This window comes from Chiloscyllium punctatum, chromosome 8 (assembly GCF_047496795.1).
Source record: "Chiloscyllium punctatum isolate Juve2018m chromosome 8, sChiPun1.3, whole genome shotgun sequence".
In the NCBI taxonomy this organism is placed as follows: Eukaryota; Metazoa; Chordata; class Chondrichthyes; order Orectolobiformes; family Hemiscylliidae; genus Chiloscyllium; species Chiloscyllium punctatum.
The window spans coordinates 50,942,798-50,955,689 of record NC_092746.1 but is presented as its reverse complement, the minus strand read 5'-3'; the positions used below and the strand labels follow the sequence as shown (position 1 = coordinate 50,955,689).

The 12,892-nt window shown below is 38.0% G+C and overlaps 1 protein-coding gene across 2 annotated transcripts in view; it reads left to right on the top strand.

The window, feature by feature from the left end:
• Positions 1-5,337, top strand: part of sema5a (sema domain, seven thrombospondin repeats (type 1 and type 1-like), transmembrane domain (TM) and short cytoplasmic domain, (semaphorin) 5A) — a 209,607-nt gene extending 204,270 nt beyond the window's left edge. For both annotated transcript variants that reach the window (XM_072575518.1, XM_072575517.1), the window contains exon 22: positions 319-5,337. In XM_072575518.1, coding sequence (XP_072431619.1) covers positions 319-438 — 120 coding nt within the window. In that variant the 3' untranslated portion in view covers positions 439-5,337. The remainder of the gene's footprint in view (positions 1-318) is intronic.
• Positions 5,338-12,892: the final 7,555 nt, after the last annotated feature.

Genomic DNA, 12,892 nt, shown 5'->3' with positions numbered 1-12,892 from the left:
TGTTCATAAACAAAGGGATTTTGAAAGAGTCTACGGTCTAGTATGTGTAAGATCAACTCTATGGTAGCAATACATTTGTTGGATCACTTTAGCCATGAACAAATAGTTAGGGCTGGTCCCGAAATTTCATGTGCCTTTATACCTTGAGCAAAGCCACTTGCCTTCCAGATCTGCTTCAGCACCAAGATTGAAAACTGAATTTCTGGTTGTGAACAGTGCAGTCATTTCAAGAGTTAAAGCTGAAACCCCAGGAAGTTTGATATAGTAAATGATATAATATTTATAGATGTATTAATAAGTAATAACTTTATTTTCCAGGCTTTCAACAAAAACAATTTAATCCTTGAGGAACGAAATAAATACTTCAATCCACATCTTCATGCAAAGTCCTTTTCCAATACCTATTTCACAGACTTCAATATGTACGATGACTATTAGATTGGTAAATTGCTCAAAGCAGACTAGTCTACTGATTAAAGATCCCTCTTTTCATTCTGGATTGGAGATGAGGCTGCACTAATACTTACCAACTTTCGTTCCTACCTTTTGCCTGTCTAAAACTAAATGCCAATGACAACACTTGAAAGGATCAAACACAGAAATGGATTCCAGCTATGTTGGAATTTAGTTGTTCTGTTCTGCTGTGCTAGAACTAAGGACTGTACCTTCTATTAAAGAAGTTTATCTTACAGTGACTAAAAAAACACAAACAGTGCCTGTGGACAGAAGATCGTCATTTAAAGAATTTGTGTGTTTGTGTTTTCACCAGTCCTATCCAATTATTACTAAAGCAATGAGAACATTTGAAAAGTAAAACTCAACTCAGATGTAAGTGGTATAGGGCTGGGAATCAAGTCCTAACAAATTGAGTTTCTGAGTGACTTGCAGAGCTGCCCCAATGAGACTGTTGCATTTTATGTTGTATGTGGTCAGGAATATTCAACTGTATTGACTGTCCGTCACTTCGTACCATTCCAAAGACCCAGCCAACTGCAACTTGTAGAGCAGAATCTGTTTTTTTACATTACTTTCAAGATAGTTAGAAGGTAGACCTTAAGTGCATCTGTGTTACTTTTTTTCCTAGGTAATCTCCATTGTCTGTTGTATACTTATTGACCAGTTTACCTTTGCTGTTTGAAAATTCAGACAATCATGAAATACTTTCAGTGTGAGATTTACAAAACTGTAAATAATTGACTGAACATATGAATAGTACAAATGATTAACTAGGTATGTTTAGCTCATTAGGCAACTCAATGCCCCACTGTCAACAGCATTATTAACAGCAATTTTGAAAAACAATGGCTTTTGTACAGAGCCCATCAGCTGTGAATACTTGCAGTTTGTGCAGGATTTAAACTGTTAATTTATCCTGTTGTTGCTTTGTATGTTGAGTTCCTTTGCTAATTGCAGATTTGAATGGTTTCTCACAACTGAAGTCTTTTGCATATGATATATTACAATAGTTAAAGTTATTTTCTGCTTGATTGTTGAGATTCGTAAGGCTGCTCTCAGCTGTTTGCTGTTATTTTGCCAAGAGCAGGTTGTAAGATTCAGTTCCTTTAACAAATGAATTACCTGATGTTGAAAACCACAAGATATCATTTGGCATTCATCATCCACTATCTAGGATATTTGACCATTTGCAAATGTTTGCTTTCTTCAATTAACACTACTTAAAGCATTCACATCACAGTCCCATACATTAGTGCAATTTGTTACATGTTTATTTTAATTGGATTAATAAATGTTTTCAATAATTCATATGGATATTTTATGTGAAAGTATTAGGCAACATGCTGCCAGATATCAAAGTTTAAGCTATTTGTCATAATTTGAAAAGACAAATGTCAGCATAATTACAGCAGCAATTGAAACAGGCTGCTGTTTATTTATCTCACTGTAACAGAAATACATATATGTTACGGCATTTTCCTCCCTAAAAATGCTGCAGTGCAAAAGGGGATAAAATGGGCGATTTCGTTACAAGTTCAGACAGTAACATTTCTTGCCCTCCTTCAGCAACAATCCACTAATAAAATTGCATTCTAAAATTAAGAAAAGTCACATCCTAGAATACTAATCTATCTCTAAACTACCTTTTTCTCTTCTGTATGTTGGTTGAGCAGCATGTGAATTTCTAAAATTTATGGTTTTATTTTTCATCAGTCTTTGAATACTTGAAAATGTAACTGATGGAAGTGTATTTGAAAAAAGTGATCTGCATTGATTGTTCTCTTCTGCTGCAACAAATGCAGCTTCAATGATCTATTTTTAGCTTTACTATTGGCATGGTTTATTAGTGTCATGGTTAAATGGTTTTTTAACATTGAAGTAAATGTTAGAAAGTAGCACTCCAAGCATGCAATGGGAGGTGTATTAGAAGTGGCCTCAGACATTACTGAGACCTGTACATTTTTTTAAAGAAAGAAAACTGTGCCTGGGAGTGATGACCTCCACACGTTTTCCCAATGTACACCTCAATTCTCATTAAATTTTATTATTAGCACCAGTTTCTAAAATCTATCTGTATGGGCCAAGTGGACCATCTAGACCTTATACACAGTGCACAGGAACACAATTAACCTGCAAATAGCCTTTAAGCAAAAAACAAGGCTGCAAGGTGTATTTTGTCCAAGATTTGTGAGTTTCAGGGTGATTGGGGGTGGGAGTAAAGGTGTTCTGGAAAAGGTGAAATTTAGGTCAGATGCCAAAAAAATCCTTTTATGCAGAGAGTAGTCAGCAGCTAGTATATGGTTTTAGTAATCATGATTGAGACAAGGCAAATGGCTGAAAGGCCTTCCTGTTCTGAACCAATCGGTGATGTTGGCATCCTTCAAAGTCCTACATTCTCAGGTTCATTACAGCATCATTCATTACGAGTGAATTAGACATGAGTCAGTAATATTTCTAAACTAAAAGAGGGAATTCAAACCTTTATAGATGCTGAAGTAAACTAGACAAATTAATTATCTCACTGTGGTGCATTTTGATGCAGAAGGAAAATTCTAGTTTTGATATTTTAGTGAGACCTAGTTAATACTTTTCAGAATTCTTAAGGAAAATATTGGTATCAGTGGGGGTAAAATTTATTAATAGAAGACAAAAGAATATTTGCTTCAGTCTTATTTAACATCTGCTTGCTAAAAACATTCCTAGAAATGACATTTCAAAGTTGTGTATTCCTACAATTTCATTAGTGTTACTAAGTAAGAAGTTGTTTATTTTTTTACTAAAATAAACAGGAGTTTAATTCCCATTAATATGACTAAGAACTTTTAGATGCTAATTTTTCACATTTTAAGATGTATGAAATAGCTTCAGGATAATTTTACATGAACAGCTGTTACAAAAAGCTAAAGATTGTACAGAAGGATATGATACAAAGGTAACAATAATGTGGGTGAAAGTAGGGAGAACATGATTAATTGACTGAGCAAATGTTATTTTTAAAAGTTTTTAATATTCTTTTAAATGTCTATTTAATATTTTAAATTCCTGTCACCAATCAATTCAATTTTTATCTTAATTTTTACCCCTCATTAAATGTTATCATTAAGTTAACCATTGTAAGTACTATGGTTTCTGTGTAAATGAAGAAAGCGCCTATAGATATTTTTGGAGAACTCTTGCTGGGGCAAGTAGTTATCTAATGAGTTGACGCTCATGGAAGCTATTGGTAGGGGTTAGATAGAGGCATTTCTGCTTGAAATGCCACACATATAAATACTTAAATCCATGGATATTGCATGATGTCCTGCCAAACCTTAAGGTGTTGACAATTATTATTGGTGGCTGTATGTGACTAATTTTGAGGCAATTCTTTAATCTATCTTTAATTAGGGCCACAATTAGATTAAATTAATTAACATTTCAATTCCATTAAATGTTATAGCTGCAATTGCCTGAATATATTGGAACAGTGATTTCAGATTTTCTCATGTTCCCACTGAACAACAGATTTACAATTGCTTTCTAATGCCACACATTTTTCTTGGTTAGAACTCTTTTGTTATGGATATTTAATTATCTACAAATAAAATGTGCTACATTAGCTGTCCTGTGCTCAGGTTATTATTAGAACTTTAAGTGGAAAATGATATGTTACTTAGTGGGCTAAGTTAGCTTTCAGCATTGCACATTAAGCTGGTAGGAGGAAGCTGATGTCAGTAGAAAGTGAAATTGGACAGGGGTGTATATTAAGCCATCACTTTGTGACTGACACTGGAAGTTTTGCTTTTATGAGTGACAGCATTAATGTTAAAATATATTGGAGAAAAATTCTAACCAGTTTACAGTTGTGTGAACATAATGAGCATACCAAAAATAACGCTTTTGGTGCCTTTGTTCAGATTGACTGATTTGAAATCATAACAATTACTCGCAGTCTGACTATAAAATTCTAAATACTGGTAAATTTTCATAGCATCAAAATAATGCTAATGTCGTGTTGAAATCACATTTTCAAAAGAAAAATGATCAGAATCCAAAGCTTTTGTTCCAAAAGTCATAGTTTTCAATTTCAAGCATCCTGTTTCTCAAATGTCAAATGAGCTATCATTTTCTTTGACAGTTCAGAAACAAAGCCACTCGTGAACAGACAATGCACTGACATTAGAACAGATCTTTGAAGAAAAAAGATTAGAGCAAAAGCAACAACAAGTTCATATGAAAGGGCACTGTGCTGTTTTTCAGATGTAATATTCCAATATAAAAACTCCCTTGAAAAAGACACTACTCTAGATTGTTTTCTGTGGGCACCCTAGCAGTTGCAACAATTGAGCATCAGGTGACAGTATTCATAAAGGTTATTTTAGAATCGTAATAAAGATGTTTGTTTTTAGCTTGATTTCTCGTATGTGGGTGAAGTTTGCTAACTCGGTGCCAGAATACTGAATCAGGCAGTGTGGAGTGGCCAAATCCAGCTCTTGAGTGATGATTCTAGATATAACCCTATCCTGCAGATGTACTCTCCAACTATGGCACTGACAACTCACCTTCCCAGCTAAGCAAGGAAATTCATTAATGGTTAAAGCAGCAGAGACCCAACAGGTATCTGTGGGAAAGAATTGAGTGAGGAAATAGTTTTTCCCCTGAATAGATACCATGAGAGCTATATTTAAAGAACTTTGGGTGACTGGAAAATTTTACTGAAAAATGGTAAATACTCTGTCCATCGAGTGTGATTTGTGTACGATGTAATATGTATTCAGTGTTTTTCAGCAGGTCCTCATAATGTAAAATAATTGTATTATATTTTTGTACTTTAGCTCAGTGTAAATAATCTGTTTCTTCAACAAAAAACATTTGTGACCATCAGAAATAAAAGTGTTTGTAAATATATATCATTGTCTCATGAGCAAGAAGCAGTCAGATGTGAAAGAAATGAAATGTGGATGTCAAAGGACAACAGTGCTAAAAATTAAAACAAAACAAAAGATGTGCTGATGGTCGAAAACACAAAAACAGAAATTCAGAAAAGCTCTGAAGAAGGGTCACTGGATTTGAAATGTTAACTCTGTTTTCTTTCCACAGATACTGCCAGATCTGCTGAGTTTCTCCAGTAATTTCTGTTTTTGAATGCTAGCTACCTAACAATACTCTAGATTTTCGAATAATTTTCTATACTTTTTCAAGTAAAGGTACGTGTAGAAAATTCTTAACAAAATGCTGATGACAGCAAAAGTGTGAACACGCAGAATTGGAGGTAACCTTGTGACATGCATCAGTAACTGGTTAGAATGTAGGCAAAAGAATAGGAATAAAAGAGTTTGTTTTATTGGTGCTCTGTCACATGGGCCAGAATCAACTGCACTTATAACATTTTGAGGCTTTCAGATGATTTTTGGATCATGATCCCCTAAGTTAATAGCGCAATGGCAATAAGGAACTTCCACAAAGTGGACAATCAGTCCTGGTGGGTAGAACAGAAACACGGAAAAGACTGCAGCGATGTCTATTTGGCAGCCCCACTAAGAGAGGTAAGCTCTGCTCAAACATGGGGAGACCTTTGGACTGCCTCAACGTCCTAATGAAAGGTTCAAAAACAGCCTTTAAAAACTATTCCCAGATGTCTGAGGATCCTCAGAATGGACAGAAGCCTTCAATAGTCCAATGATCTCCCACTGAGAGTGAGCTGGCATCAATATGATCAGTGGGACATTGAGGACTCAGGGTATGGCAACATCTTAGCATGCCTACTTATTAGATGGTTGGCTGAGAAGGGCAAATTTGAGTTGAGACTAAATTAAAATTTGACATATATAAAATCCCTAACACCAATTTACTATCTGAAGACATGCAACTCATTTTATTCAGCTACAGTTGCAAACAAATTGATTGGTATTGCATTCATAACTATTATATCATTCAAAGATTGCTTATGCAAGACTCAATGTTGCAGTCGGTATAAAGGGCAGTTAATGTGTAAATTCAGAAACCTCTCAATTTTTGAGAGAAGAGGCATGATGCCATGAATATTAAAGAAAACATAGTCATGTAAAATGATCAGAACATTTGCAACTTTTGGTATACTGTTTAATTCTCAAATCTATTGGCCAATTTCCACAAACATGACATGCATCATCAATTGAATTTGAACTTAATTTATTATCACGTGTACCGAAGCACAGTGAAAAGCTTTTTGCTATCATTAACATGCTATTATATTTAACCAATGGATTTGTGAATGGAACAGAAATAGGTATTTTTTATGTCTTTGTGTAATGTCAGAAAAGATCAACCAGGAGCATATGCAAATAGAATTGTTCATAACAGTTATCCTGATTACACCTTTATAAGTACTATTTTATTAAAGCAATGTAATTTATTTTTACTTACTGTTCAAAGTGGTTAGCATTATCAACATTGCCATTATCTTTCAGTAACAGACACCAACTACCAGGTTAAGTTGTGGAATATGAAAGCGAGGATGATACGGGGGTGACATTTAGACAGGGTGCATCGTACAACACAGCCTTCTTTAATTTAAAGGCCAGCAGGAAATTCAATGTGAAACAAAATATCTTTCTCAATCTTGACTCACATCTTCACACTGACCCAGCATTACTGTGCTATGGTTAGGGATTGACTGAAATCTGTTTTAAACGTTAGTTTAAACATCTGTGACTCATCTGTGACAAAACAATTGGCACCAATTGTATTTGGTAGACATTATTTTACTCTTATGACTTCAGTACCTCTGTAAATGGTTTCTTGAGTCCTCGGCTTTGCTGGCTTACTTTATTTTATCCTTCATAAACCATAGTTAACGTAATTGTGTAGTATCTGCCAAGACACGCACATCATCCCTGACAAGATTCATTGTCCAGAACATTGAATTAATGACTCTTACCTGGATTTTTGCCAAATTGGGTCAGTTCAGCAGTGCTTTTAAAAATAGTAGGTGATAGCTAAATTCAGATTTTATTCCTGTTTTTGTCAGTCTTTGCCAGCAGAGGATAGGGGTGCTGGAAGCACTCCTCTATGGAGCACTACTGCCTTTATTGGCTCAATTCCATGGGCAAGATTGAGAAAGATATTTTGTTTCACACTGAATTTCCTGGGAGACCACATTTACAAATGGGGAGCCAAAAAAGTCATCAGCTTTTTGAATGTTTTCGTTGAGTTTTCAAAATGCAAAAACAAAGTCCTTTCATTTTCAAAAATTAGATGCTGCATTGTAAATTAGATGTACTTTTACTCCATTAGTTGATCATAGGTTGATTAAAGTTGGTTATACCTTTTCTGAAAAGGTAAGAGTAACACCACATTTAACGGCATTATGCAAGTGTTAGGATGCTTTAGAGTACTTTCTACCCTGGGAATATGCTAGTATGTATTCAAAACTTAAGTAAACACTACTTGGCAGTTGTTAAGTCTCAAGACCTGAAGTGATTTAAATCCCCAATCCTCTAAAACTTAACGGACAAACAATATGCACCTTTCATTCAGAGAAAAGAAAACCTAGTCTAATGAGAGGAAGTGCTGAATACATAGACACCTATTCTTGCAATTTCCATAGGTTTCAATTTCTGTGATCTGAAATATTTTGTTATTACAGCTAAGCCCATTCTGAATACTTCCCTGAGTTTCAAAGGTTACAGGACCACTTACCAGTGGGGATCTGTGTTGATACTTTGATTATTAGTTCTAAGAGGGTATTAAACATCTAACAGTCTTTGCAGTTAATAAATAGATGTTTGTTGTTGCAACTGATTGACAATTTAAGGGGATTTACATTTTTTGGATTATTTTTGAATGAATATTTAAATAAGTGTTTGAATGACAGATGTGTTGGATTTTTAGTTTATGTTTAATGTTAATTTTGAAGACATAACTTTAAGATTTCCCTACTGTGGGTAGTGCATAAGGGGTGACTTTAGAGGATACATAGGGAGCATGGGGCATATGAGGAGGTGTGAGGGGGCATGTGGCCAAGATTGGATGGGCAGGGGTCAGTGTTGTGGGCCTCATATTCATCTTTAAAACTGGGCCAATAGTCCATTAAGTGGAGCAAAAACAGCTTGTTAGAGAAACACAGCAAATCTGGCAGCATCTGTAGAATCCAGCGACCCTTCGTCAGAACGTTTCACTTTTCCAACATCTGCAGTTCTTTGTTTTAATGGGGAGGGAGTCGGGGGTAGTAGATTGGAGAGCGGGAGCGGGTACGGGTGGGGGAGTAGTGGAGTGGAGAGGGGAGGAGGGAGAGGAAGGGGAAAGGGGTAGAGAGGGGAGGGGCAGAGTGGGAGGGGAGAGGAGAAGGACACTGGGGGGAGGGCTGAATGAATGGGGAGGGGACAGGGAAGGGACTGGGGTGACATGAAGGTAGACTGTATGCAAGTTGAGGGGGCAGGGGGTGATGGACTGTTTGCACACTGGAAGTTTGCGGAGAGCAAACTGAGATATTGGCACGCATCAAAGATCTCCAAGCTTCTATTTTGGAGCTTATGTTGCCCCTGTGACTTGCTGGTGACCTGAATTCAGCTGCACCCACATCCTCCTGGTACCCACTGTACCTAAACTTTGCAGAATATTTTCACTTCACACTTGGGGAACCCTGTTCAATGTTGGAAAAGTGGTACGACATCTTTCCACAGTGTTCACAGGAATCTGAAGGCCCGTCATCAGAAAATGGTACTGCCCAAACCGCAGCATGGCAGAGAATTACAGCAGAGAAAGAACACTCAAAAGAAGGCCAGGCACGCTCTGCATTGTATTTCCTATAAGTTAAAAATAATCTCACCCTAAATGGTCAGCATGGACAAGTTGGACGGAAGGGTCTCTTCCTATGCCATCACATATATTTCTTAGATTATACCATGTGCTACAGACAGATATATTGTTGCTCACTGATGTGATATTTTGTATATTAACTTGTGTACATATACAGATGACTATATAGTCCCTAAATCAGACCTCAGTCATGGTGTATGGCCTGCAGTTAGAGAGTTTGGGTATAGTAAGTCAAGTCAGCACCAGCCCAGGGGACTTAGAAATGGTCAGTCAGTCACTTGGGATGGTTAGAGGCAGAATAGCTTCCGTATGAGGGGTGAGGAGCCGAATGTCAGGCAGTCCTTCACTCTTCTTGACTCTTTCTGCCTTATTGACAGTTACTTCATTCCTGGAATTGGAGAAAAACAGATATCACAGGAGGTGAAGGTGGGTGGTATTACTGTTACTTTTGGTGCAGATGAGGAGATGATCTCAGTAGCTAGTGCAGAGGGCATTCAGTGTTAGTGTTGTCGGGGTTTGAGGTGGATGAGAATGAGTAATGGAAGATATCATAAGTATTATTAAGAATTGTAGAACATGTGACTTGGGAGGTGGCACAATTGCAAAGATAGAATAAATGTGAGGTATTGGAGAGAAGATGGGAGCACTTATGCTCTCAGAGTGGAGAAGATCATTGATCTACAGCACTGTGCATTCTTTCAGACAGCTGAGACTACTTTTAACCTGGGTGGCAACCTTGAGCCAGCCTGGCATGATGCGGTTGCTTCAGTTGCTGGTCCTCGGAAGACAAAGTCCTGCATCTACACTGCCAGACAAGCAGGGTCTCCAGGTCCTTGACCTTAATACAGAGCACAGATTTACCCATCTGCTATGACCAGGGCAAATGTCACGAATTGTACAGGGCAGCTCTGATCTGACAGTGGTTGTCTGGTCGCATAATGGGCTTTTAAAGGTGGGGTGGGTACAGAAGATGCTGGTGAATTCCAGTGTATCTGCTAAATGGCTAGTTGTTTTGGGATTGGCATGTGGCAGGTTGGGCCTGGAATTGGATATAACAGACTCCATTTGGGCAGTATAGATAGTTGAAGAGAGTTTGGTAAGATAGGGTGAGAAAACTTGCAGTCTTGTGGCAGAAATTCCTCCAAAAATCTGATGCACCTCTGACTTAGCCAAAAAACCATGAGATTCAGAACATAGTATTAAACAGCTAGCTTCCTAATTTTCTGCCTGGATTCAGTATTGTCATTCTTCTTCAAGTTTTTGTCATATCAAGTAATTGTCAAATAATATCACTCATTGAAGTTTTGACTGAATTTGCCATTTTTGAATTTAATCAAAAGCTTCGGGGCACAAAAGCTTTCCCTGGTACACTCTCCAGGATGAATCTTCAAGCAATCAAAGTGCAGATCAACCTCGGTTATCCAAGCATCGATTATCCGAAGTTTGGATTATGCAAACTAGATCTCAAGGTAAATTGTTAGGAACTCTATATAAAAACACACACTATGAGAGAGACACTTACCCACAATCACACACAGGACATCCACTAGAACAAAAACAATTCTTTTGTAATTGCACATTAACAATAACAGCAAACAATACAAAAAAAAACTGAGCTGCAACCTGTATTTCCAATTCTTCCAGAATCTTAAGTACCTGTTCCGATCTGCAATGTCACACAGACTAATGCTGGATTTTTTTTTTCTCCCTGGTTGCTTGTGCTCTCCTCTCCCTCTCTCTGCTGGTCACTTTCACCAAGAGAGTGGGGCCAGGTCTGACATTTGCTCGTTGCACCCGAACAGGAGTTGCTTTATCCTTGCTAGCTTTGTCTTCTACCGTTGTGCAACACACACAACTCCATGGATGAGTCAACGAACCTTCAGTTTTCTCTTGTCCCAATCCAAAATGTTGAGGGGGGGTGAAAGACATTTGATATCAGTCGTTGCTCAGGAGTTAGCACAAACACAGGATGCTCCTGAGTGGACAGAAAGTTCAGTTTGAATGTTCAGTATGGCTTCCTTTGTTTATGATCAGATCAGTTATCCAAACAGAATACCCCCTGCCCATCTCATTAGGATAATCAAGGTTGTTTTGTACTTGCTAAAAACATCAGCACACTGTTTCTAATGCAGTACATATTGTTCCCTTTGAAATGCACTCTTGCATCTGTCCTGATGAGTGTAAGAAAAAAAGCTTCAACAGCATGTCATTTTAAATTAGCAATATTTGTAAAGATCTGAACCTTTTTCTCTCTTGTCCACACAAAGGATACAGCTGACCTTTTCCTTTTCACTGGTGCCTTTTAGAAAACTACAGAATGTCAAATTTCACTACTGCTCAAACGTCTTAAATGTCTCTCTGACATCATTGGCCCTCCAATTCATCCGGAACAGGAGCTGTGTGTTCACTGCTGAGATCGTAGCAATGTTTTCAGTCAATTCACTCAGTTTTTCTCCCCTCATGGCACAAATTTGAGTTGATTTTCCTCGATTCTCTGCTGTAGACCATCACAGACCACAAATTCCAATTGCCCGTCAACAAGCATTTCCGTACCTTGGGATTTCACCCTGTCAGTATGGCATGGTTTGTAGAGGTTTGGGCTGCTGGCTGACAAACAATAGCAGTGGAACTGAAGAAGTACCAGCAATGGCATGAATTCTGTCATCATGTGAGCGGACAGCAGGTACATACACAACACAGTTATTGCTGCTACCTTGGAAAGGCAAGGGCACAGTGGGTGAGCAGAGCTGTCTTGGTATTCTGACTGATGGATTGTCCAGCTGTGAGACCCTACAGACCTTGTTATGCACTGATATCTGGAGCTACAGTAGCAGCAGCGTAAGCCTGCATGACAATAATCATGAAACTTATGATCCCAGTCGTTAACTAACACTGCAACACTTTCTGCCTGTGTTGCAGTGGAAGCTAAGATACCAAACATCAAATGTGACAATGTGGCTGGGGTGGCAAGTATTCTCAGGATCTAGGTTTCATTTTCACACTGTTCTGTGCAAATTTGGAATTGAATCCTTCCACAGTTCTGACAAAACATAGTCTCTGACAGGTCAGTCAGTGTACCATGTGTTTGATATGTATCCCCATAACATTCTTCTATATGCTACTGTATCAAAGTCCTTGTCTTAGCCCCTTTGTTTTGGTGAGCTGAAATATCATTATCTTTTTAGCCTCGCTGCAACTCATTTATGATTCATCAAATGCTGTCGCTGACTCTGAACAGACCCCAGAGTTTGTGTTGTGCCAGTATCTCAGCAGGTGACTTGAGTGAGATCAGTGATTATGCTTCATATTCAGAAGTTTGTGTGAGGCTGGTTTAGCTGGATGGCTAGCGGGCTTGGGTACCCGAAATTGAAGAGTATGAGGTTTGAGCTGAGGGAAATGGGATAGGCTGGAAAACAAGAGGCTCATGGTGACACCATCTGCAGCTTTCACATCATGCTGCAAAATAAAATGAGAGTGATTTGCGAAGGGGCATGAGGCAAGAACATACTGTAATCTCGGATATTCTCTGTTGAATTTGCAATGTGCTCAGTTACTGCTTGTCCAATAATTCAGAGCACCATCTAATTCAAGAAGGATCACCTTGTCAGATGAGACAGGGAAAGGTGTGTTACAATGTGTTTGGGTCACCTACCTGCAC